We start from the raw sequence: 22,694 nt of genomic DNA on the forward strand, positions 1-22,694 counted from the left end.
TGTGATATAAAAACAACTCAAAAATTTTTCTAAAGGAGTGCTATACTGGGTTAACTAAATTCAACTTTATTTAAACTTCTTGGATATACTTTTCCAGGTTTTGTAATACTGAAGTTAAAAACTACTAAATTTATATCATTAAAAGCCTCTGATTTTAGAATATGCTTTTATTTTTCATAGGGCAGAATATGCTTTTATTTTTCATAGGGCAAGTTTTTCTTGGCTTTTAAAATTTAGTAACAATAGAGTTTGCTTTTGGCACAAAGCTGAAAATCAAAAGATGTCTCAGTAAATTTATCAACTAATACAGAATGTGTGACTTAAACGAGCAACCTAAAAAGTGGATACAAATGTTATCTCCAATAGAACCATCATTTGTAAGATCTATGGTACCTTGCTCGATGACAGCTGATGACTTCGAGAGAGCGGATGTCTTGGAGAGCACAGATGATTTCATTTTACGTTTGGCTGGCTTTTCCTTTTCCATGTTTTCTTTTGTAGAATTATTCCTAGTGGCATGACTAAAATTGGACTGACCAGGACTTGAAAGAGTACTCAAGGTTTTGGAATGTTTCACGGAATTCTCTAGAACTAAAACACACATACAAAAGATTAAAAGCCAAGAGTTAAATTATTTAACCTTAAAACAAGCAAGAAGGTTGGGATTACTTCCAAAGTGAATTGTTTGAATTAGCCAACAGGACAAAACCTGGGGGGATGCTTAAAGCTTCCGTAAGAAATCTACTTTCAAAAAGGAAAAAGGCGTACATAATAGTTTCAGACCTTTCAGAAGCTGTCCAGTCACGGCAAGATTATGATATGAAGGCAAGTGCTGGCAAACTGCTAGCAAGTCTGGGTTCTACGATTTAAATTTAGGCAGTCTGGATCAGAGTTGCCATTTTTGAGCATTATCCTATACTGACACTCCTAAACCTCAATATACTTTTCCTTACCAAAAAAAAATTAAAAGAAAAACATGCAAAAACAATGAAGAAAAGCAAAACCAACAGTGTCTCCTGGAATTTACTAAATCCAATATATTCCATTTGGCAAAGTAAATGCTTAAATTACAAAAGTCATTATATATATTTCAATTTAGAAACTGCAGCTGATTCTTACTTGTTTTCCCTGGCACTGCAGATGTGTTAGCTTTCGAAATAAAAGTCTTCGCTGCTGAAGAAGTCGATGGTTGCTCACTGGTAACCGGATCTACAGCTACTCGATTGCTTCTGGTTCGAACTACAGAACTGGATTCCGTTTTACCATTTATCTGAGCAGCACTGTGCCTTGGTGGTATTGATCGTGTAGGTGCAGAGAATGGAGAGGTAGCAATATCTGACTTTAACTGGGGTTTTAAGATCCTTTTTTTCCGTTCAGGGCTGTAAATAAAATAGTATCATTAGTCATTCTTATAGCTCTATGTGGATGAATAAAACAGTTTTATAATACTGTTGGATTCAATATTTGTACTGTTATGAAATATGTTAAAATATGAGATTTGTAGTGGATTTCATATGGTTGTGAGCCTTTGAAAAGTGAATATTTAGTGAAGGATCGCTGTAAATGCTATAGTTATATGACAGAAAGCATGATGCCATCACTATCCTAAAAATGCTGTTTTACTGTACAGATTTAGCAGTTTGAATTTAAGCACTTACACTAGTATAGCTTTAGTTAAAAGATTAAAAATCCTCCACATCATAGGAACTTGCATGTCAAATATATCATTCTGCAATATAGGGAATAGTAAAGGAAGTATTAAAAAAACACCAAGTTCTATCATTTAGATGACAAAGTTATAGATCAGTTGATGATATTTAAAATAAATCAAATACCTTGATGCAGCACTACTGGAAACAGAGCTGCTTCTATTTCTTTTCCTCCTCCTTTTGGTTATTGTATTTCTTTTATGAAAACGAAGGGCAGATTTATAATCCGATAAAACTGAACTAATGTGTTCTTCAAAGAAAGCGGACAGGCGCAAACTCATGCTGTAAATCTATGGAAAGAAACAAAACTGTTCAAACATTCCCGAAAGGAAATGCCTGTTCCTTTGAGATAATAATTTAAATATTTTTCTAGCAGAAAGTTTTTAGAATTTAAAACACTGCTTTTTCTCAATCTCTTTTGACAAAGACTAAAACAGAAACATTGTTACAATTAAATTATTTTTGTATTTGTTGGACAAAGAAAAGTAAATGATATTTATAGTTTTACTCATTTTTATGACTCATATGAGCGTTATATGGAAAAAAATGCTCCTTTCCACTAATTCAGAAAACAGCTGGAAAAGTTAAGCACACGTACCTCTAACACATATCAGGACAATGTGTACGTGATGTCTATTCAACTACACTACCTTCAAGAAAAGTAACCATTCCTAAACATTAGTGACATTAGTGTTTTTTCACAGAAGGAATAAAATAGAAAGATGTGAATTCTTTTTTCCACTAGAATACCATTAAGAACCTAATGGAAAGTTTGTCAATTTTGCTTTAAATTTTAAATAAAAGCAGCATTTAGTTACTCAACATACTTTTCTACTAATTTCATTTCATTTAAACAGAAAAGAAAACAATTCAATTATATATACCCTTGATCTTTTGCTTGGTGTATATGCTTTGGAATTACTAAAAATAAGTCTGACATCTTTACATAACTCCATTGGTGACTCATAATTCCCAGCCTCTAAAGTCTCTCTAACGGTAGCAAAATCCATTGGAGTGTCAATGATGTCTCTGTAGTCCTAGAGAGGGAAAACAGGTCATATTAATAATATAATAATAATAATGCATTACTTCTCATAACAGGGATTCACATTCAATTTCTGTGATGACTGCAAGTCCTAGAACTATTAATAATCACTCCTTGTTTCCCTCATCAAGGCTCCCTTTTTTCCCCCAAGTCATTTTTATTTTTTTCATGTCCCCTACCTTTTACTGAAATCAACACAGGATTTCTCTCATTCAAGAACCTATAAATTCTGCTTTTTTTTTTCCTTCAGAAAGAGGTAAAGGGTAGAGTTGTGTTCGAAAAAGGAGATTAAAAGAATATCGAAAAAACTCAGTTCCACAACTACAAGTTTGATATAAAAAACCCAGAACTTTATACTACCCATGAACTCTAAAGGCTTCTAATTCACTGAAACATAATTGTACCTTTAAAATTAAGAGATAAAAACAATAAAAATATGTTAACATCCCATGTATGTGAAGGCCTGAGTTCTAGTAACCTCAACTTCAGTACTACAATTACTATAATTGGGAACTTTGCAGTAATCAAGAATTATGAATGTAAATATCTGTCACAAAGCCTTTAACACTTCATTCCACGGAGGAAAAGTGCAGTCACCCAAAGTCTCCACCTAATCAATTGTGTATAAAATAAAGCAATAGATTAGAAGCAATAAAAACAGGCAAATGAAAGGAGAAAAAAGCAACAGAATAGTATAAAATGATCCAAATATGGTATCTTTAAAGAAGTAAATAATACTACACCTTTTCCATAGCCCCAGAGTATGTAACTGTATTTTTTGAAATACAATTAACTTGACTTTGCCCCATCAAGTTTAAATTATGATCAAATATGTTTGACCATAAAAGCAAACAGTATCACTGCCTTCTACAAATAGGGACAGCTTTATTTCTTCCATAACAATCTGCAATGCCCTTTATTTCCTTTTCTTGTCTTGTTGCACTGGCTCGAATTTGTAGTACTATGTTAAATAGCAGCTGTGAGAATGGACATTTTTGCTTCACTCCCAATCTTAGGGGGAAAGCATTCAGTTTTTCATGATTAAGCATGATGTTAGCTATAGGTTGTTAAAAAGATGTTCTTTATCAAGTTACAGAAGATCCCCTTTATTCCTAGTTTTCTTAAAAGAGTCTGTTTTTATTATTAATGGTGTTCTGTTTTCTTAGATTATGTATTTGTTTTTTTGGCATCCATTCAACACAGGGCCAACTATATTAATTTTCTTATTTTTGTATTCTTGATACTGTGGCATTTTGGGGGCCAAAAAGACCTAAGGAGAGACTGCCCCCTCCCAAGGGCTAGGCAATTCTTAGAGATGGCAAAGGGTTGTGCTGGGAATACAGCTTTCATATGCAAACCAACCATGTCCTTAAGCAACCCTCACACACCAAGCCAGTATTTCCTCTGCCCTGAATCATCCCAGGGTCAGGTATCAGACAACCAGAGACCACCCCTATGCCCCAAAACCAACTGGAGTAATTCTAAGTAGCCAGTCTTAAGCTGTTGACTATGCCCTGCCTTGCCTTTCTCATGGAAACCCCAGTAAAGGCTCTGGCCTAAGCTTTTCCTTTGCTCCTGTTTTTTTTGGCTGTGTTGGGTCTTCGTTGCTGTGCGAGGGCTTTCTCTAGTTGTGGCGAGTGGGGGCTACTATTTGTGGTGGTGTGCGGGCTTCTCACTGCAGTGGCTTCTCTTGTTGCGAAGCACGGGCTCTAGGTGCGCGGGCTTCAGTAGTTGTGGCTTGCGAGCTCTAGAGCGCAGGCTCAGTAGTTGTGGCACACAGGCTAGTTGCTCCACAGCATGTGGGATCTTCCCGGACCAGGGATCAGACCCGTGTCCCCTGCTTTGGCATGCTGATTCTTAACCACTGTGCCAGGAGGGAAGCCCCCCTGCTCCTGTCTTCTGCAACGTGACTAAGACCCTGTGCTTTCCCCTGTGGCCCTAAGTGGTATTTGGTGAACCTCTCTCTGGGATCTGTAAGTGTAATAAATTTCTTTCTTCCAAGACTCATTCTTGTTTCCTCCTGTGGTCACAATGATTAATTACCACACCATACCCAACATGTACATTCTTAAAAGAAACGAGTACTGAATTCTGTGAAATGCCTTTTCTGCACTGATATGATCATGTGATTTTTCTTCTTTAGTAATGAATTATTGACATATTGACTGATTTCTGAATACTGAACCAGCCTTATATCCCTGGGAAAAAAACCCACTTCGTCAGGGTACAAAATCATTTTAATATATTGCTGAATTCTATTTGCTGATATTAAGAATTTTTGCACTTTCTTCTTTTGTACTGTTTTGTCTGGTTTTGACATCAGGGTAACACTGGCTTCATAGAATGAGTGTAGAAGCATTCTTTATCTTGAGGAAGAGACAGTGTAAATTTGTGTTAGTTCTTTAAACATCTGGTAGAATTTACCAGTGAAAACTCCTGGGCTTAGAGATTATATAAAATACATACTTGGGCTTGCAAGAAACAAAGGGAAATCCACAGGTTTCAAAAACAAAGAGAAATGAAAACCAGAGCACTTTAGCATTAGCTCAGTTCTTCTAAGAGGTTTTTTGGATGGTAGGGTTTGAATTAGTCCAGTTTATCACATTGCTGGAATTATAGATTTATCTTCTACATTTAAGATTACATGTTTCTTGATTTTTAAAACGACAAGTCATTTATGATATTTATCTATTGATGAAATTTCTCTATTTTCATCATTGCAAATTAGAACACATACATAAAAAAACAGATAATAAAGACTTTGGTGATACCACATCCAGGTCATGATCTCTTATAAAACATTTAATTTTAATTTGAAACCATGAATGTTATCTGATATACAATCTCTAGTAACTGGAAAAAGGAATAAAAAAAAAATCACTTCTAGTGAAATTTAGATTGCTAAGACTGCACGCAAAAAAAATTCTTGCAACATGTTTACTCAAACTTTTTACCATGAATTCCATAAAGATCATAAATTAGCATAACCTACATATATAATAGTGCCACCTTACATTTATATATAGTGCTTCAGTGTAAAAACTACTTTAATGTTTAATAAATAACTAGTAATATTCTCATTCCACTTCTATAACCCTGTAAGGAAGGTTAGAGACAGGTATAATTATTCTTGTTTCCTAAATAATTTCCATAGTAAATTCACAGAATTAGTGTGGAAAAGAAAATAGTAACTATATACTCAGATATGAAAACAAAATAACTTGCTCGAAACTGCAGAACTGGTAAGAGGCAGAGCTGGGACAATGACCCAATCCTCTGGAGTCTTAGTCCAGGGTTACTTCTTTTGTACCACACTGTTCAATTTAGATGCTCTATGTGACCAAATGGATAATGAGAATGTGTGTGAAATAAAAAAGAAATAAGCTATAATCATAAAAATAAATAGTAAACTGTCATGTATAAGAGATATATATGTATTTATATATATAAATCAAAATCAAACTGACAAGTTAAGAAAGTATTTTCAAAAATACTTCCCTGGTGGCACAGTGGTTAAGAATCCGCCTGCCAATGCAGGGGACACGGGTTCTCAAGCCCTGGTCCGGGAAGATCCCACATGCTGAGGAGCAACTAAGCCCGTGCGGCACAACTACTGAGCCGGCGCTCTAGAGCCCGTGAGCCACAACTACTGAGCCCACACGCCTACAGCTGGTGCTCCACAAGAGAATGAGAAGCCTGCACCCTGCAACGACGAGTAGTCCCTGTCTGCCGCAACTAGAGAAAGCCTGCGCGCAGCAACGAAGACCCAACGCAGCCAAAAATAAATAAATTAAAAAAAAAAAAAAAAAGCTATGTGCAAACACATTAAAAAAAAAATACTTACTGGATATTCAAGAAGATCTACTGGCTGGCGGAAAGGCTCAGAATCTTCACACTGAAATATGAGATTTAACAATTCTTGACACTGTTTTTTCCATGCTTGAATATCATAAGACTGTGCTCTGTTACGTAATCTTCTTCTAGGCTGATGGTCCTAAAATTAAAATGTTCAAATAATATTAATAAAATACATATAATAGAAATTTTTATTTTTAATCTTGGATAATTAGGTAATACACAGTAATTCAAATAAAAGAAAACATCATTCACCTAGTTCTGAAAACCATGCATTTTTGTGATGGAAACTGATTTGGAAGTTAATATTTAATCTGTCTTTAAAAATAGTAAGAGTAAAAAAAATGCTTAATACATTTTAATTCATATAAAGCACTTCTGTTAAAACAAAAAACTTATTACCTTCCTTTTCCGGGTAGAAGTTCCTGGCACATCAGTGTCTTCTTTTTCTTCTTCCTTTGAAGCAAGAATTTATCAGATTCATAAAATATTCTAGGTTTCACTATATTCTATAGTTTTTTAATACCAATTATCTCCTTTACATTTTGGAAAACCCATAGTATATATGATGCTGGAACACTTTATTGACTCACTAAAAAGTCTCCCTCCACCTACCGTTTAAAAAAAATTATAACTATAACAAGATAATTCTGAATCATTTTTTTAAAAAAGTTAGCAACAGCATTAGGCAAAAATAATTTTCCTAACAGCATTTACCTGAAAACTACTGTGTGTAAATTCCTTTTTATATATGGAACATAAGCAATGTAGTAAATGAAATATTAAATACCTCAGAGTCAGACAAAACTTTCTTCTTCATTGAATTGTAGAGTGGAATTATGTTATAACAAGTCTGATCCCTAAATAACAAAGAAATGTTAGTATACAAGACTGGAGTCATGAGATTTTTGTCCAAATTTAAACCTGTTAGTAAAACAAGAGTTTAAGATAAAACTTGAAGCTGAAAGCTTCCTCATCAGTTGACTCCAAAACCCTATGCACACACATCTGCCCCTGCCCCTCCACTCTATATGGAGCCTCCACTCTGGCCTATTTCATTACACCAAGCCCAATTCCCATCTCCCAGGTTTTGCTCAGTTCACTACTGTGCCTGGAATGCCTTCCTTCATTCTTCAGTCTACAAGGAATAGCTAGTATACCTCCTGTCTTCTAATTCCTTCTTCCTTTTATTCTTAAATGTAGGCATTCCCTAAAATTTTGTCCTTAGCCATCTTCTATACCTTTTGACCAGATAATCTTCTATATCTGCAGTTTATCTGTGTTAATGAACTCCAAATTCCTATAATTTGGTCTGACTCTTCTCCTGAGATTCCTGACACCATCTAAAATTCTGCATGTCTAAACCTAACTGTCGTTTTCCACTCTTTCTCCCTTTTCTTTTTAACTTTTTTTTTTTCAACCATTCTTACAGTAATGCATGGTTTTTCAATATTCCTTCCCTTGCCTCCTCCTTATAAACCCAATCATTGGACAAGTTCTGTGATTCTACCTTCAAAATCTCTTGGCATCTGCCTCTTTCTCACTTCCATAAATTAAGCCATCACCTCTTACTTGCTCAGCTGTAGAAGTCAATCTGCAGTCAGTTTAATATTTTCAAGGCAATTTGCATCATGTTATTCTCATGTTAAAAAAATTTCAACAGTCCCTTGCCTTTTGTCTCCTCCCTATCGGTTAACATTAGACACTGCAGTCAAATTAATATTTTTAAGGCATAGCAAGCAAGCATCATGCTATTCTCATGTACAAATATTTTCGATAGCTCCTTGCTCCCTGTGCTCATATTTTAAGTATAGTTCCTCAGATCAGCATTCGAGGCCCTCCACGATATGGTCCAAACTCGAGTTTAGCACACTGTATCCCTATTACTTCTGCGCATGTACTCTCTCTACTTCACCTGATTTCAGTTACTCGATTCCCTTAACAAATCTTTACCTTCCTCCATCATGCCATTCCTCATCCCTGGAACTGCTTTCCTTTCATCTAACTTCTGAATCAGTATCTACCTTGTCCAGAACATCTTAACCTACTTCTCCCTGTTCCTGAAATCCCACCCTTATAGCCAGAAGTGACCCTATCCCTCATCTAAACATTCATACAAACTCCTTTTACTTTTCCCTTATATTATAGTTACAGATTTATCTACCCTACAAAACTGTATTAAGAGGATAATTATGCATTTCTTTCTATCTCCAAATATCTATTAAAACACTTTGTATACATCTATTGCTTGAAATTTGGCCAAATAACTCAATTAAGAAGTACCATTACCAAAATTTCAAGACATACTAGACACATCTTGAAAAGTAATGCTAGCTAAAAATGGTTCTTAACAAATTGTATACCTCTAAAAAATGCCGGGGATTTACTTTTAGATATATACAATGTAAATGCTTTATTATTTTAATCTGTTCTTATAAGGCGTTTCAAAATAACTATTTGAAAGAAATACAATTTCACAGATTATTCCAAATGTAAAAATAATTGTTTCATCTAAATTATTTCACTAAAATATGAATTTACTCTATCATGTGATTCTATTGATTCCTATCTCTTTGGAAAAACAGATGTACATAACATATATAAAACACACAAAATTACAGATTAAAAACTTTACAGTTAAGATATTATAAACTTTTACAACCAAGTTATATAAATAGTTTTCTGAGGATAACTAATTTTTATTATCTTGATTATTAATTCTTGATTATCAATTTTACTGAAAAGCAGCAAAAGCTTAGCAATAACAGCCCCGAAACTACTTGGAAAGCAACAGCTTTCTTTAGAGAAATAAGGTCGAGGAAGGGCATAAAGTTTATCTTACGAATTTTCTTTGGTGGTTTTTTTATATTGCAATTACCTACATTCCTTAGCAAAACAAACTCACCTAATACCAAGAAAAGGGATCCTATGATTATGCTGAGTAATGAGAATGAAGCTGGAGATGTTTTTTTAAAAAAAAAAGCCTCAATAATCCCTTCATGTAAAAATGAAAGCTGATAACAGGTGAATACTTAAATTATAAAATACCCAATTCTCCTCTTAATGAGAAAAAATTATCCAATATAAATAAACTTAGTATGAATTCAGATCTGTATTTTGTAGAAAACATACATATGATTCATTCCTCTGGCTTCAATTCAGAAGACTCAATTCATTCTATGAATACATAAAATCCATAAAGACAAGGAAGTAAAAGTCCTGCTGTCTTAAGAAGTTGTAGTTATCTTCACTCTTGGTATGGGATTAATGAATGAGGAAGTAAACCTGACTTTGAAGAAGAAAAACCTTGAAAGTTAAATTCAGTTTCCTGCTGACGTATTTGAATACTTGTTCATAAACTTGATAGGGGCAATACAATTTTAAGATGAAAGGTTCTCAAGTCAAATGGCAGACACTCATTTACTGTGAAAATTAAACAAGTTAGCCTCTAAAAGATTCAACTTCCTGAACTGTAAATTCCAGATAATGATCTCTCCCACCTGTAAGATTTTTATCTGACTTAGAAGAGGTAATTTAGGTAAAACATTACACATTCAGTAAAAGTTTGCTATTATTATTATCGAACATTGCATTTAGAGAAAGATCCACGTTTTCTTACTTGAATTGCAGAACACAACTGTAACAAAATCTCTTTGACTCTGTAATTATTATCAGCCAGTGAACTAAACGCTGCTTCTTTAGACAGACATACACTTCCTATTTTGAGTGGAACTATGCTTACAGCACAGCACGTGACATGATGTATAATAAAAAATGATTGTATTCTACGTTTTGGCATTTTACCTTTTAAAATACTGCAATTATTACAGTAATATAATTAAGTGTGGAAAAATACTCACTTTATAAAATGTAGAAGAAGATCAGTCACAAATTTAGCAGATTTCACAATAGGGCTTCCAGGCTCATTAAATGTTCGTGTATTATGCTCTATATACCGAACTTCCCACATTAAGGAAGAAACCCGCCTTTAAACAAACAAAATGCAGAAGTCTTATTAATCTCTTTATACTTAGAAATACATACACACATTTTAAAACCAAGACATTCAGACTTTTTAATTGCAGTCTTAAATCAATTACAAAACTCACACCTTAAAAAGCTGTTTTCAAAAAAATAGAACGTCATTTGTGTTGGGGCGGGGGGAAAGAGTAGCAACGTTATGTACTGGCATAGAAAATGTCTGGATTAGACACATTAGACTATCAACAGGGCCTTCTTTTAGGGAGAAAGACTATAAGGAGAGTAGTAGGAGGAGAGAAACAGTGGAGTTTTAGTTTTTGCTTTACATATTCCTTTCATGTATGGTGTCATTTTTTGGTAATAAGCATATCTGACTTTTACTTAAAAAAGGAAACCAAGCAATTTCAATCTAATTCTATTACTGGTAATCAAATGACATTTAAAAATGAAAAGCTAACTAAGAGCTTGCTTATGAGATACAAAAATATAAAAATACGGTGAACATGTTAGTTTACTAAGAAACCTAACGAAATGAAAATTAATTTTTTTTTTTACACTAAATTGACAATGCAGTTGATCCTTGAACAATGGGGGAGTTAGGGGCACTGGCCCTCCTTGAAGTCTAAAATCCGAATACAACTTTAGAGTTGGCCCTCCGTATCCGAGGTTCCGCATCCATGGATTCAATCAACCATGGATCATGTAGTACTATGGGTACATATTTATTGAAAAAGAAATCCGTGTATAAGTGGACCCGTGCAGTTCAAACCCATGCTGTTCAAGAGTCAACTGTACTAAAATTTTGGTGTTTTATTATTTTATTTCAGTAACTAAAGAAAAATCCAAAGGCAGATTCTAGAATATCATCCAACTTAAAATGATAAGGAAGAAAATACTCAGAAAATGTTACTGATGTGTGACCAGAAAACAATTATATGGAATTTTAAAAGAATTATATATAATTATGGATACAGAAGCATACAGAAAAGCTTCTGTGCATTTCCAATAGCATTTACAAGGCTCGTTCTGATAAAAGAATCACAGTACCCTATAGAAACTGTGTATAAGATAAGGCATGAGGTTTTAATATCAGTAGGGCAAACTGACAGTGGTTTAAGACTGAACTAGAAGTATCAAAGAGGAAAACTACAAACTGCAAGAAGTCTGAAGCCAATGAGTAGAGGAGAAGCAAAAAAAGCTTGAAACAGTGAAATAGCACATGAAGGCATCATTATTATGAAATAAGAACATAACTCAGGTCTACAACTACATTTGGTTAAAAATCAGGCAGTTTCTAATTTATGTAAGGACTCTGTTTCAAAAGATTTTTTTCCTAAGTTGGTTACTAAGCTAGGCTAATGCCAAAAAGCCTCATTAAGCTGTAATGTATATTGAAATACAGTACACCTTAGCAATTCTCATGTTGAGCAGTATTTCTATGAGAAAGTATATTTTTAACAATGGTGGGAGATGGCAGAAGTTTATCTTTCTAGATGTAGTCCAACTACTAGTGTGTAGAAAACAGTTCTTTCTCTCCCTTTTATCCTCCCACGTCTTGTTCCATCTCTGAAGCACGGGGTGTAACCCCTAAGGTTTAACAACTTAGGGGCTTAGAGAGAAATAAGGATATAGTTAAGAATTTCTTCTCCATTTCCTGTCTTAAACCTTTAACATGTAATGTTGAAAATGATTTACTTAAAGAAGTGTGCTTCGAGAGGAAGATGGCTGGGAGGCACATATCACAGGTGATTTCCTCCTCATCTCAATGCTTTTGACAAATACTAATGAAGCAGCAGCAGAAATACCTAACAAGATCAGAACGTAAAGTCCAACGCCTTAGTTTTCTTTATTCCAAGAGGCTCTCGGTGAAGTGACTCTGACCAGCAGGAGGCATTTGGCAACGTCTAGAGACACTTTTTTGGTTTTTACAACTAGGGGCTGCTACGGCACTTAAGGGTAGAGGCAAAGGACAGTCCCTCATAATGAAGAATTTTCCAGCCCTAAACGTCAGTAATGCTTTTGTTGAGAAACCCTACCTTAGTCAGTAAGGAATAACAAATGGTGTTTTCAGCACCAGGTACACACAGTATCAAATTAGAATTATAATTTAAGTATTAAAAAGATCTAAAGGCACATTTCACACAGAAAAATATGAATACAAAATACGATTAAAAACTTCCCTAAGGGAGGGCTTCCCTGGTGGCGCAGTGGTTGAGAATCTGCCTGCCAACGCAGGGGACACGGGTTCGAGCCCTGGTCTGGGAAGATCCCACATGCCGCGGAGCGGCTGGGCCCGTGAGCCACAATTACTGAGCCTGTGCATCTGGAGCCTGTGCTCCGCAACAGGAGAGGCCGCAACAGTGAGAGGCCCGTGCACCGCGATGAAGAGTGGCCCCCGCTTGCCACAACTAGAGAAAGCCCTCGCACAGAAATGAAGACCCAACACAGCCATAAATAAATAAATAAATAAATTAAAAAAAAAAAAAAAAAAAAACTTCCCTAAGTTAAAATAAATAGTAGTGTAAAGAACTGCAGTACTATAAAACTGGTCACAAAAATAAAGTTTTAACGCAATTATTATTTAAGTTAAAATGTTGTTGGCCTGCTAATAAGCAAAAGTCATAAGAAATGTGAAAGCTAAAAGTCTGATTTCATTACGTGAAAACAATGGACTTAACCTCACTTTTTGATAAGACATTTTAGGTAATAAACCTACAAAGCCTGCCCAACATTAGAACTCAATGTTTACCAAAACTGTTAACCAGCATACGCAAATTAACTGAAATTACATCTTTTTAAAACTCTAGTTATATTTCAAGCTAAGCTACAACTATAAAAAGTACCCCAAATTTTCCTAATTTCACTTTTCAGAAGTATTCATAAGCTAAATAAATAAGAGAACACAGTTTTTAATATTATTCTATGAAAAAAATCCATGAACAAATATTTCAATGGGATATCTCGGAGAAAACAGAATACGCTGGATTGTTTCATAAAACACAATACACACACAGTGACCATCAATTCACATTTGTTTCTAAGTGTGGTCTACAGAGCAGCAGCGCCAGCATCACTGGGAACTTGTCAGAAACGCAATCTCAGGTCCTACTCTAAACCTACTACCAGATTCTACATTTTAACAAGATCCCCAAGGTGATTTGCATGCACATGGAAGTTTGAGAAACACGGCTAGAGAGGATCAGTAAAAGGGTGAAAGAATCACTTAGCTTTCTTTTGGTAGTAGCTACAGCAAATGGTTCTAACCTGTAAAACCTGTTTTCCAGTCTTTGCTTAATTGTACTTAAATCCGTTGGATATGCCACTACAGTGCAATACATGGGATAGGCTTGTAAATCCACAGGAGCCACAAATGCTGAAGCAATATCTAAGATAAACAAACAAATACGTTTATAAATTTATTTTTGTACTGCTTAAAATACTTCAAAATTCTGCTTGAATTAAGCTTTAAGTTCTAATCCACATAACCATTAGTCTACCACTATCTTCTGATAGAAAATACATACAGTTTAGCTAACACATAGTCTCACTTTTTATTATGTCTACATTTATACTGCAAAATTCTAGGAGTATTTGTTATTTATGGATTCCTTAGAAGAAAAGAGATGACAGACAATATATAAAGCTGACTTATTAAAGAACATCCACATGTATTTCTATAATTAAAACCAGGCCATTCCTGAATCTATGTTATGTGTTTGACAGTAATTGTTTTGACATAATTACTAAAATTACCTAAGACAGTATCTGAGACAATAATTAATTAAGTGTTGCCCATATTTTAAAAGACTTCAGATGAAAATATCATCCAACATGTGTCTCCAATATCTTCAGCTCTTATTCATGTTAATTTCTCCCTTAGACTCTTTAAAGCTCATTCCTTACTGAAAGTCTAGGTTAATACAAACCACCACACTAGTTTAGAGTTATTTTGGGCACCAAAAGTTCAGATAATCATGCTTTGTGGTCATTGTTCTTTTTCTTTTTTTTTAAATAAAGCAAAGCAGTTCATATACCCTCTCCCTTCCCTTTACAAATATTCTATTGTGTATACCTATATCAAGTTAAGAGGAAAACTGGTACAGTTACCCATATAATTCAGCTTTCAGCCCTCCTCTTTCAAGTCACATCATGTCAGCTTGAGTATGTCAAGGATTTTAAAATTAGGTTCTGGAGGATCTAGGTTTTTCAACGGTACCCCTGGTGTTTCTGGGGTCCCTCACTCTGAAATTCAGCTAGAGCAACCTCATTTATAACTGTTTTAGATATTTAAGCCCTGTGTAAAATCGCATTAAAAAAAAAAAGCCACTTAAAAATGTTTGAAAACAATGACATGATATTATGGAAAAAAGTTTTGCTTGAAAAGTAGTATTTTTCCTTTCCTTTGCTTTCTGCAACATCTTCTATCTATATTCATGTGTTACTATTATTTACCTAGTGTCATTAACTGGTTTATTCCTGTAACAATTCTTTCACATTCTTCATCCCTGGGATTGGAACCCCATTCACCATCAAGAGGCTTATAGATCAATGATCTGCATTCAACATCAGTTAAAGGAACACTGGTACCTAGTTCTTCAGGAAATACAGCTGAAATACAAAGAAAGAAAGCAGATTTAGTGAAAATATGTGGTAATTTACTAATATTTAGGTTACCTTTAGAAATCAGAGTTAATATTGTTATAAAATTAAAGTATAATTTTGTAAAGGTTTGGTAAGTATATTCTTTATTTTCATTAAAGGAAAGTATGTTTCAAGAGTCAATAAAATTTATTCTTTAAAACATTAATTTCATAATTCTCTAGATGAGCATATAATTACTTCTCCAAAATTATACCTGACAACTTGCTCTATTATCAGTTACACGTGAAGGAGAAAGTATTCCTATAAAATGATGCAAATTTAAAGTTTTCTGAATCATTTCATAATATGTAATCTCCATGTTTACTTTGATAAAACGCACAGGTGAAACTGAGCAAAAGTGGTATTCTTTCAGAAATGCTTCAATCAAAGGCTCAGTTTTTTTCAAATGTGGGAACAGAGACAATTATGAATACTGACAGATGATTCTTAACGTTTTTTGCTCTTAAATGATGAAGGTATGCTTTCTGCATGCCTGAATCTTTAACAGAGTCATTAGGGGGTGGTGGTGACATAAAATCTACAAATCTGCCAAGCAATTTTTTCTTTGAACTAGACTTCATGAGAGAAACATTTCAAAATATGCTACTATTTGTTTACAAAATTTCTCCTCCTCCCAAAATGTAATTAAACTCTATGAGTGCCTATGTACGTGTATCCAAATAGAACAAAAACAACAAAAATCACCCCCTCCACATAGCAATATATTCAGGTAGGAGACAAGTAGTATATTACTGTCACTAATTCATTTCAAGAAATACCCCAGACATTACAACATCGATTAGCTTCATTTCTCTCATATTCACAATAGTCTGATGTGACTTCAAATTCAAACATTCACAAAGGACAGAAATAAAACCAGAAGATAAGCCATGTTAACACATTTACAAGTTGATTTAAGATATTTTAAACAGCTCTAATTTAGCAATGAGATGAAAAAGACATTATTGGTATTGGTATCTCAAAGTGATAATTTCTAGAAAGTATTAGTTTTGAACAAAATCAGCATGACCATTTTCTCATTTCTAAGATTTACTAGATTGGGTTTACTTTTTCCACGTTGTCTTTTCTCTGCTTTTTTAGAATACAATAACTAGTGAGGAACTCCATTTATAAATGATTATTTCTACTATGTTACAAGTCAGGCTTTTTTTTTCTTTTTGTTTTTTAAAATCTTTATTCTTACATGATCGTAAAAGTAACATACTATTAAAAAAATCAAACAATACAGAATAATGTAAAAGATAATTTGTGGAAGTCCTCATATCCCCACCCTTTATAAATGATCATTATTAATAATTTGGTATATATCCTTTTAAACCTTTTTAGGCATATACAATTGTGTGTGTTGTATTTTTTTTTAAACTGAAACAAACATGGACAATGAAATAGAAAGAAAGAAAATGCAATCTCCAGGCTTCAGCCACATTGGTCTTTTCTCAGTTCCAGGAAGATGTCATACTCACTGCCTAAGGCTAACTCCCAAATCCTAAGGCAATGCGTCAGGCCATATGCAAGATGACGGTTATTATTATTAATTATAATTACCTACTCATTGAGCCCTTACATGTGTCAGGCTCTATAATAAGCACTTTACACATATGATATCATTTAATCCTCATAGCAGCCCTCTAAGGAAAGTATTAGTTTACACAGTTTCAAAAGCTGAATCCTAAGAATCTGGAGTTTTGAGATTTAAAGGAATTGTCAAGATAAAAGACAGCAGAGCTAGGATAGAAATCTACGTCTCACTCAAAAGCCTGAACTCTCAGTATTACATTGTATTCTATGTATTCTGCTGGAGTTACAAAAATATCTTTGATCCCAAGTGCTCATCTTCTAGAGCAGCGGTCCCCAAACTTTTCAGCACCAGGGACCAGTAACATAGAAGACAATTTTTCCACGGACGGGAGGTGGGGGTGGGGGGTTTGGGGGCGGAGTGGGATATGGCTCAGGCGGTGATGCGAGTGGTGGGAGCGGCAGATGAAGCTTTGCTCGCTTGCCCGCCGCTCACCTCCTGCTGTGCGGCCCAGTTCCTAACAGGCCACGGACCAGTACCGGTCCGCTGCCCGGGGGTTGGGGACCCCTGTTCTAGAGTGAATAATAATTAGCAAATCAGTATTGTATTCTGCTGTAATTAATTTCAACCTTCCCTGTTAAACTACAAATTCCAAGTGGGCAAGGATTATGTCTAACTTTTTCACTGTTATGCCTCCCCTACCCTCCAGGGTCAATAGTAGGTGCATAATAAATATTTGTGGAATGAATATTTTCTACTTGGTCTTCATTAAGAACTCTTTGTAGTTGCAAGTTAGCAAATCTGATTTTTATTTAAGAAATTAATTCCATAATACAGACACAAAAAGCTTAACCTACACTTACCATTGTTAGGTATAAGCTCCATATCCCAAGGACTCATCTTTTCTGTATCTCCATTGTCCCAGCTTAAAGGAAGGAAAACCTTTATATTAAAAAATCTAAATATTGCATTGCAATTTTAATAAAATCACATTGTAAAAATAATTACTTCAGTGTTTAAAAGTAGTATCTTTATCATTTTATTAACAGACGGGAAAACATTCAAAACAAGTTAGGCTGAACCAAAATACAATACTTCCTTACCAAACATTATAACACTGAAACAAACTATCAGGGTACTCAGGCTGAAGAGGTTCCTGGCTTTCAATTGTTCCAAACCACCAGGCATCATCTATGACTGATCTGAAACGGTCACCTGGACAAGAATAAAAGCCATCTCATTACTCTGAAATGAAACGCTGCTGTTGTTACTCCTCTTTCCTTTAAGACACTTAAACTGCCTGTATGATTTTAAAAGACCTATGAAAAATGACCTACACACTCCAAAATAAATAAGTAAATAAATAAAATCAGCAATACTGGGGGAAAAAGTTATTTAATAAGCACACCTGAAGTGTGACCGACTTTCAGCACCATTTTTTTACATTTTATTACGGTAAGGAGAAATTCACTCTTATCTTAAACATTTTTACCAATCTAGCACATCATTAGGACTATGCACAAATTTTTCATTCAAATAAAAACACAGATAATTTCTTCCCAACAAATATTTATAGTCTATCTTTAATTTCTTACTTTCTGTAGGGAAGTTCCTCTAACCAACAATTAAGAGTCCAGGCTAAAAACAAACCAAACAAGAACAATCCAACCTGCTTTCCTTTGACTCAAATCACCCTTAAGTTACTAACACTCATCTATACACTCACTTTCCCTTTCCTATAGAAACAAATAAAAAAGAAACAAAAACAACTAATCTTTCTAATAGTTTTGATCCAAGATTGGTTGAATCTGTGGAGGCAGAACCCATGGATACGGAGGGCCAACTATATAGCATAAAATGAATTTAAAAAAGAAAAGAAATTTAATGACAAAAAAGAAAGCTGGAGTCAGGCTGAATTAACAGAACACAACTGCATGTTGTTGAGTTATATATATGTGTATATATATACTCTGAGTGGGTATGCACTGGGATCAAATTTAGATTCAAATTCAAGCATTCTAACAGCCAATGTTAAGAGGGAAACATGATGTATTACTAGACTAAGAGTCTCTCATTGCTCCTCAGATGCATATTAGTGACACTACCCTTAGTGAGAAGCTAATATATAATTTAATAAACAGCACTACTGACACCTCCGACACCTTACAGCAAACATAATAATGAGTTTCATAAAGCTATTTCTTACAATCCTATTGTACCTAGACTGACGAAATTACGCTAAAGAGGAAGAAATGGATAATGTGTGCCTGACCACAATGAATGATACTGCAGGCTAATGACAATAAAGTTAAGCAAGGAATACAGTCTACCAGAGCAAGCCTTAAACATACCTGAGGACAGGCTGAAGTAATTATTATTGATATAATTTTAAATGGCAGTTGGTCGATACATGCAAATATCTTCAGAAATAGAAGACTAACTAGTATTAATTTTAGAAGAAATAGTAATCTATAAATTTAGGGGAGAAAAATGATAAGATCCAAATGAGAACATTCTGATGTACTTCCATTTGAAATATCTCTCTGATCTGTCCAATGCTTGCCGTATTCCTTTGCTTAGGTTGTCAGTGCATTTCTAGAATGTTCTCCTGGACTCTGACTGCTAATATTTGTTCCGCCAATTTATTGGCGGATGCGTGTCCTCAAAAATAAGAGATGAAATTGATCTTATCAACTAACACATGTAAATAATTTAAAAAATCGTATGTATCAAAGGCTTACATCTAAAACCAAGAAGAACTTTTAACTCTTTCTTCTTGAATTTACTTACAGTTTTCTAAATAATGAGTATATAGCTATTTCTTCACTCATCAATTTTAGACATTAAGTATTGGTCTCTCTCCATATAACTGTATATAAAGGGTATGTACATTTTATTCAATCCATATTCAGTCTTCCTTTGTCATGACTACACTGTATAAATATTGTTTGCTAATGAGCCAAATAGCATACAATTCCTTTCCTATATAATTTTGTATAATTGCTTCATTTTCTTATGGTTGGTTTTCTCTGAATTTATGATTATGTCTTCCCACATTCTCTAATAGCTCAAACTATAAAACACTCTTCAATATATAATTTCCCACAAAGTCAAACATGTTATACAATTTATCAGTTTCACTTTTTTTTTCCTGATGATTTCACTCTTAGAGGACAATGTTTTCGGGACTGTTTGTTTTACAGACTTGCTAAACAGATGCTATCCTGAGATTTCTATTGACTGTTATTTGGGAATTCCTTTCGGTGCTTTCCTGTTCTGAATTTCCTGTCTCCTGCAGAGATTCCGTGTCTTTTTCTTTACTCCCTTATTTGATGGAACACATCTTTCAAAGCTTCCAGAGAAATGGCACATGGGTGTAAATTTTTTTCTTAACTTGCATGTCCCTAATTTTAATGACTTGCATTTCCATAATTTTTCTTTTTACAGCACACATGTAAATTTCTACGTTTACCAAGACCAAACAAGAGACAACAAATCACCACACAAAGGCCTTCCAATGGCACTGGAAGAGGGATGAAATGCCACGTCAACTGATGTGCTTTTTCAAACCAAATAAGCCATATAGGCACCAGAGTCTACTCCAAGATGACAGAGTGGCCCTGTCTGAAATTTTTAAAAGGAATACTCTAGAAAATAGCACATCCATCTGTACATAAATTAATGCACCTTAAATGCCTGGAGACTTTTAAGGATTTTAGAAGGTTTTTTTGAGTCTTGATTACAGTATTAGCTTTAATTTTAACAGAGTTAACCAATAAAAGAAAAATGTCAGTTCAGTTTTAGTCCCAGTCCAAATTATTAAACATTTTGAACTGGAAGACTTCTTTTGCTTCAAGTTTGAATTCTGTCATTAATTCCTTTGGATAAAAATTTAATTCAGCACATAAAACAGCAGAAGGAATAGCTATAAACAATCTTATACATAGTTAAGAAATATAAGAGAGAAAATGTTTGGAATTTCAGCATCACCTGGATTAAAAGTATTTTCATTCTTAAAAATAAATAAATAAATTCCTGACACAATATCTTACTTTCTTATTAACATTCCTGCAAATGGCAAGATTTCTGATTATCTTTACCTAAATTATGAAAAATAGTAAGTCACTTATTAGATAAAGCAAACAAGCTTCTAAATAAATCACCCACCTATATTCCACCGCCTATATTTTGCATCATCAAATTGTTGTCTCAAGACTAGGAAATCTATAACATCAGGCATATCATGGTACCTAAGTACAAACAGAAACAAACTGATTAAGTCATATACTTACAAATATCTAAAAGGCGTTCAAATTTATCTGGATCTTGAAAAATAATCTACAATACTAAGAAACTATTGCCTCTTTCAACAGTCCTTACTTCATGGTAAATGATCCACCGGTCAGTTTACCAGTATCTGGATCCAGAAAAGCAAGTTTAAGGCAGCAAAGGGTAGGCAATCCCACTTCATACTTTATGCCGACTATTTTCATCAGTTCTTGTTCCTGAGGAAGATACAGAAAATAAGAAACCATCTTCACAAAATAAACTGCTAAAACATGATAAAAAAAATTATCCATTTTAATATTGATCTAGGTGATTACTCTGTATGTATATGTAAAAATCCATTGAGCTGTGTACTTATCGGTGTACTTTACAGTATGCAAGTTATATCTCAATTTAAAAAAGAGAAAACAAAAGAAAGAAAAAAAAAAAGAAAAAGGAAAACTTTAGCGAAATAAGAATTTTCTAACACAGTTCCAAGGACCTGGAAATAATTTTAAACTACTGCTGATAAACCTAGAAATACTTGCAAATTTACAAAGATGAAGTTTGCCTTAGATGTTAATGTTGTCCAGTTCTCACCATAATTACATTTTATTCCCAACTTATAAACTACTGGAATATATAAATTCAATCTTATGTTTCTTTAGAAATTAAACACCTTCTACTTCCCAGATTGTTTCACTTAGAAAAGGTATCTTCATGATACTGTTTCTTATAGTGAAAATAGTAACACTCAATACAATTTCCTCTATAATCGCATCTTTTTGGACTATTAAATTATAAACACCATACCCGTAGTTCCATTTTATGCCATGGCTGTTTTTTGGGATTGATACTATAAATTTTATTTTTCCGGGCCATTTCAACATATGCTTCATGTCCTTGTCGGAAATAATAAACCTAAAAAGTAAATAAAGTCACAATTTTAAAACTTGAATGTGTTTCCTTTGACGCAAGATGCACGGTATCAGCTGAAACTGCAGAGAGAATCTAATGTCCTTTAAACTAAAAGAAATTCTAATATTTTGATTTTTTTTCCCTTCTTTTCCTCAAGCTGTCCTACTGTCACTTAATCATAACTATAGTGTTCTAAATAACATTAAGAGGTTAGGATAAGCAGTTATTTTTTGGCTTTTTGGTTTCACCATTTTTGGATTCAAAATAAGTTAATTTATGTTGTATAATAAAGTAAGTTGTAACTAGGGGTCATGTTTAGTTGATTATTCACCTACTTTTATAGCAAGCAGTTTGTACAAATGCAGGAAACTTTAAAATGAAAAATATATTTTCATATATATTTTCACATATATTTTATCATTATAAAGAGAGCAAGGCATATATTTATCCTCATTTATGGAGGTCAAATTTAAGTGACTCCTGACTACCACCCTGGAGAACTGGTACGTGAATACAGCAGTCTGAGCCCAAGTGTTCTTCCCACGACGCTTCCCACGATAAATAGTTGAGCTTGTTAAAAAATGCTGCTGGAATTTCAAAAAAATGCTATTAAGTTCTTAGCAATATTTTGGGATACCCATTAGCTTACACACATTCATTCTATTCATTAATATCATTATTGCTCCAGCTGCCTGGAACTTTAGAGTTACTTACTCTTGTATTAAAAAGTTTTTGTTTTCCT

At 34.1% G+C, this 22,694-nt stretch overlaps 1 protein-coding gene across 2 annotated transcripts in view; it reads right to left on the reverse strand.

Moving 5' to 3' along the window:
* The window catches only part of PHIP (pleckstrin homology domain interacting protein), a 122,699-nt gene that overhangs the window by 6,412 nt on the left and 93,593 nt on the right, over positions 1 to 22,694 (reverse strand). For both annotated transcript variants that reach the window (XM_068551655.1, XM_068551654.1), the window contains exons 25-39: positions 21,848 to 21,955; positions 21,149 to 21,273; positions 20,936 to 21,018; positions 17,872 to 17,983; positions 17,632 to 17,693; positions 15,043 to 15,198; positions 13,855 to 13,975; positions 10,470 to 10,595; positions 7,400 to 7,469; positions 7,012 to 7,065; positions 6,599 to 6,748; positions 2,594 to 2,746; positions 1,836 to 1,999; positions 1,120 to 1,379; positions 394 to 591 (exon numbers count right to left, since the gene is read on the reverse strand). In XM_068551655.1, coding sequence (XP_068407756.1) covers positions 394 to 591; positions 1,120 to 1,379; positions 1,836 to 1,999; positions 2,594 to 2,746; positions 6,599 to 6,748; positions 7,012 to 7,065; positions 7,400 to 7,469; positions 10,470 to 10,595; positions 13,855 to 13,975; positions 15,043 to 15,198; positions 17,632 to 17,693; positions 17,872 to 17,983; positions 20,936 to 21,018; positions 21,149 to 21,273; positions 21,848 to 21,955 — 1,942 coding nt within the window. The remainder of the gene's footprint in view (positions 1 to 393; positions 592 to 1,119; positions 1,380 to 1,835; positions 2,000 to 2,593; positions 2,747 to 6,598; positions 6,749 to 7,011; positions 7,066 to 7,399; positions 7,470 to 10,469; positions 10,596 to 13,854; positions 13,976 to 15,042; positions 15,199 to 17,631; positions 17,694 to 17,871; positions 17,984 to 20,935; positions 21,019 to 21,148; positions 21,274 to 21,847; positions 21,956 to 22,694) is intronic.

Source organism: Eschrichtius robustus, chromosome 9 (genome assembly GCF_028021215.1).
Source record: "Eschrichtius robustus isolate mEscRob2 chromosome 9, mEscRob2.pri, whole genome shotgun sequence".
NCBI lineage: Eukaryota > Metazoa > Chordata > Mammalia > Artiodactyla > Eschrichtiidae > Eschrichtius > Eschrichtius robustus.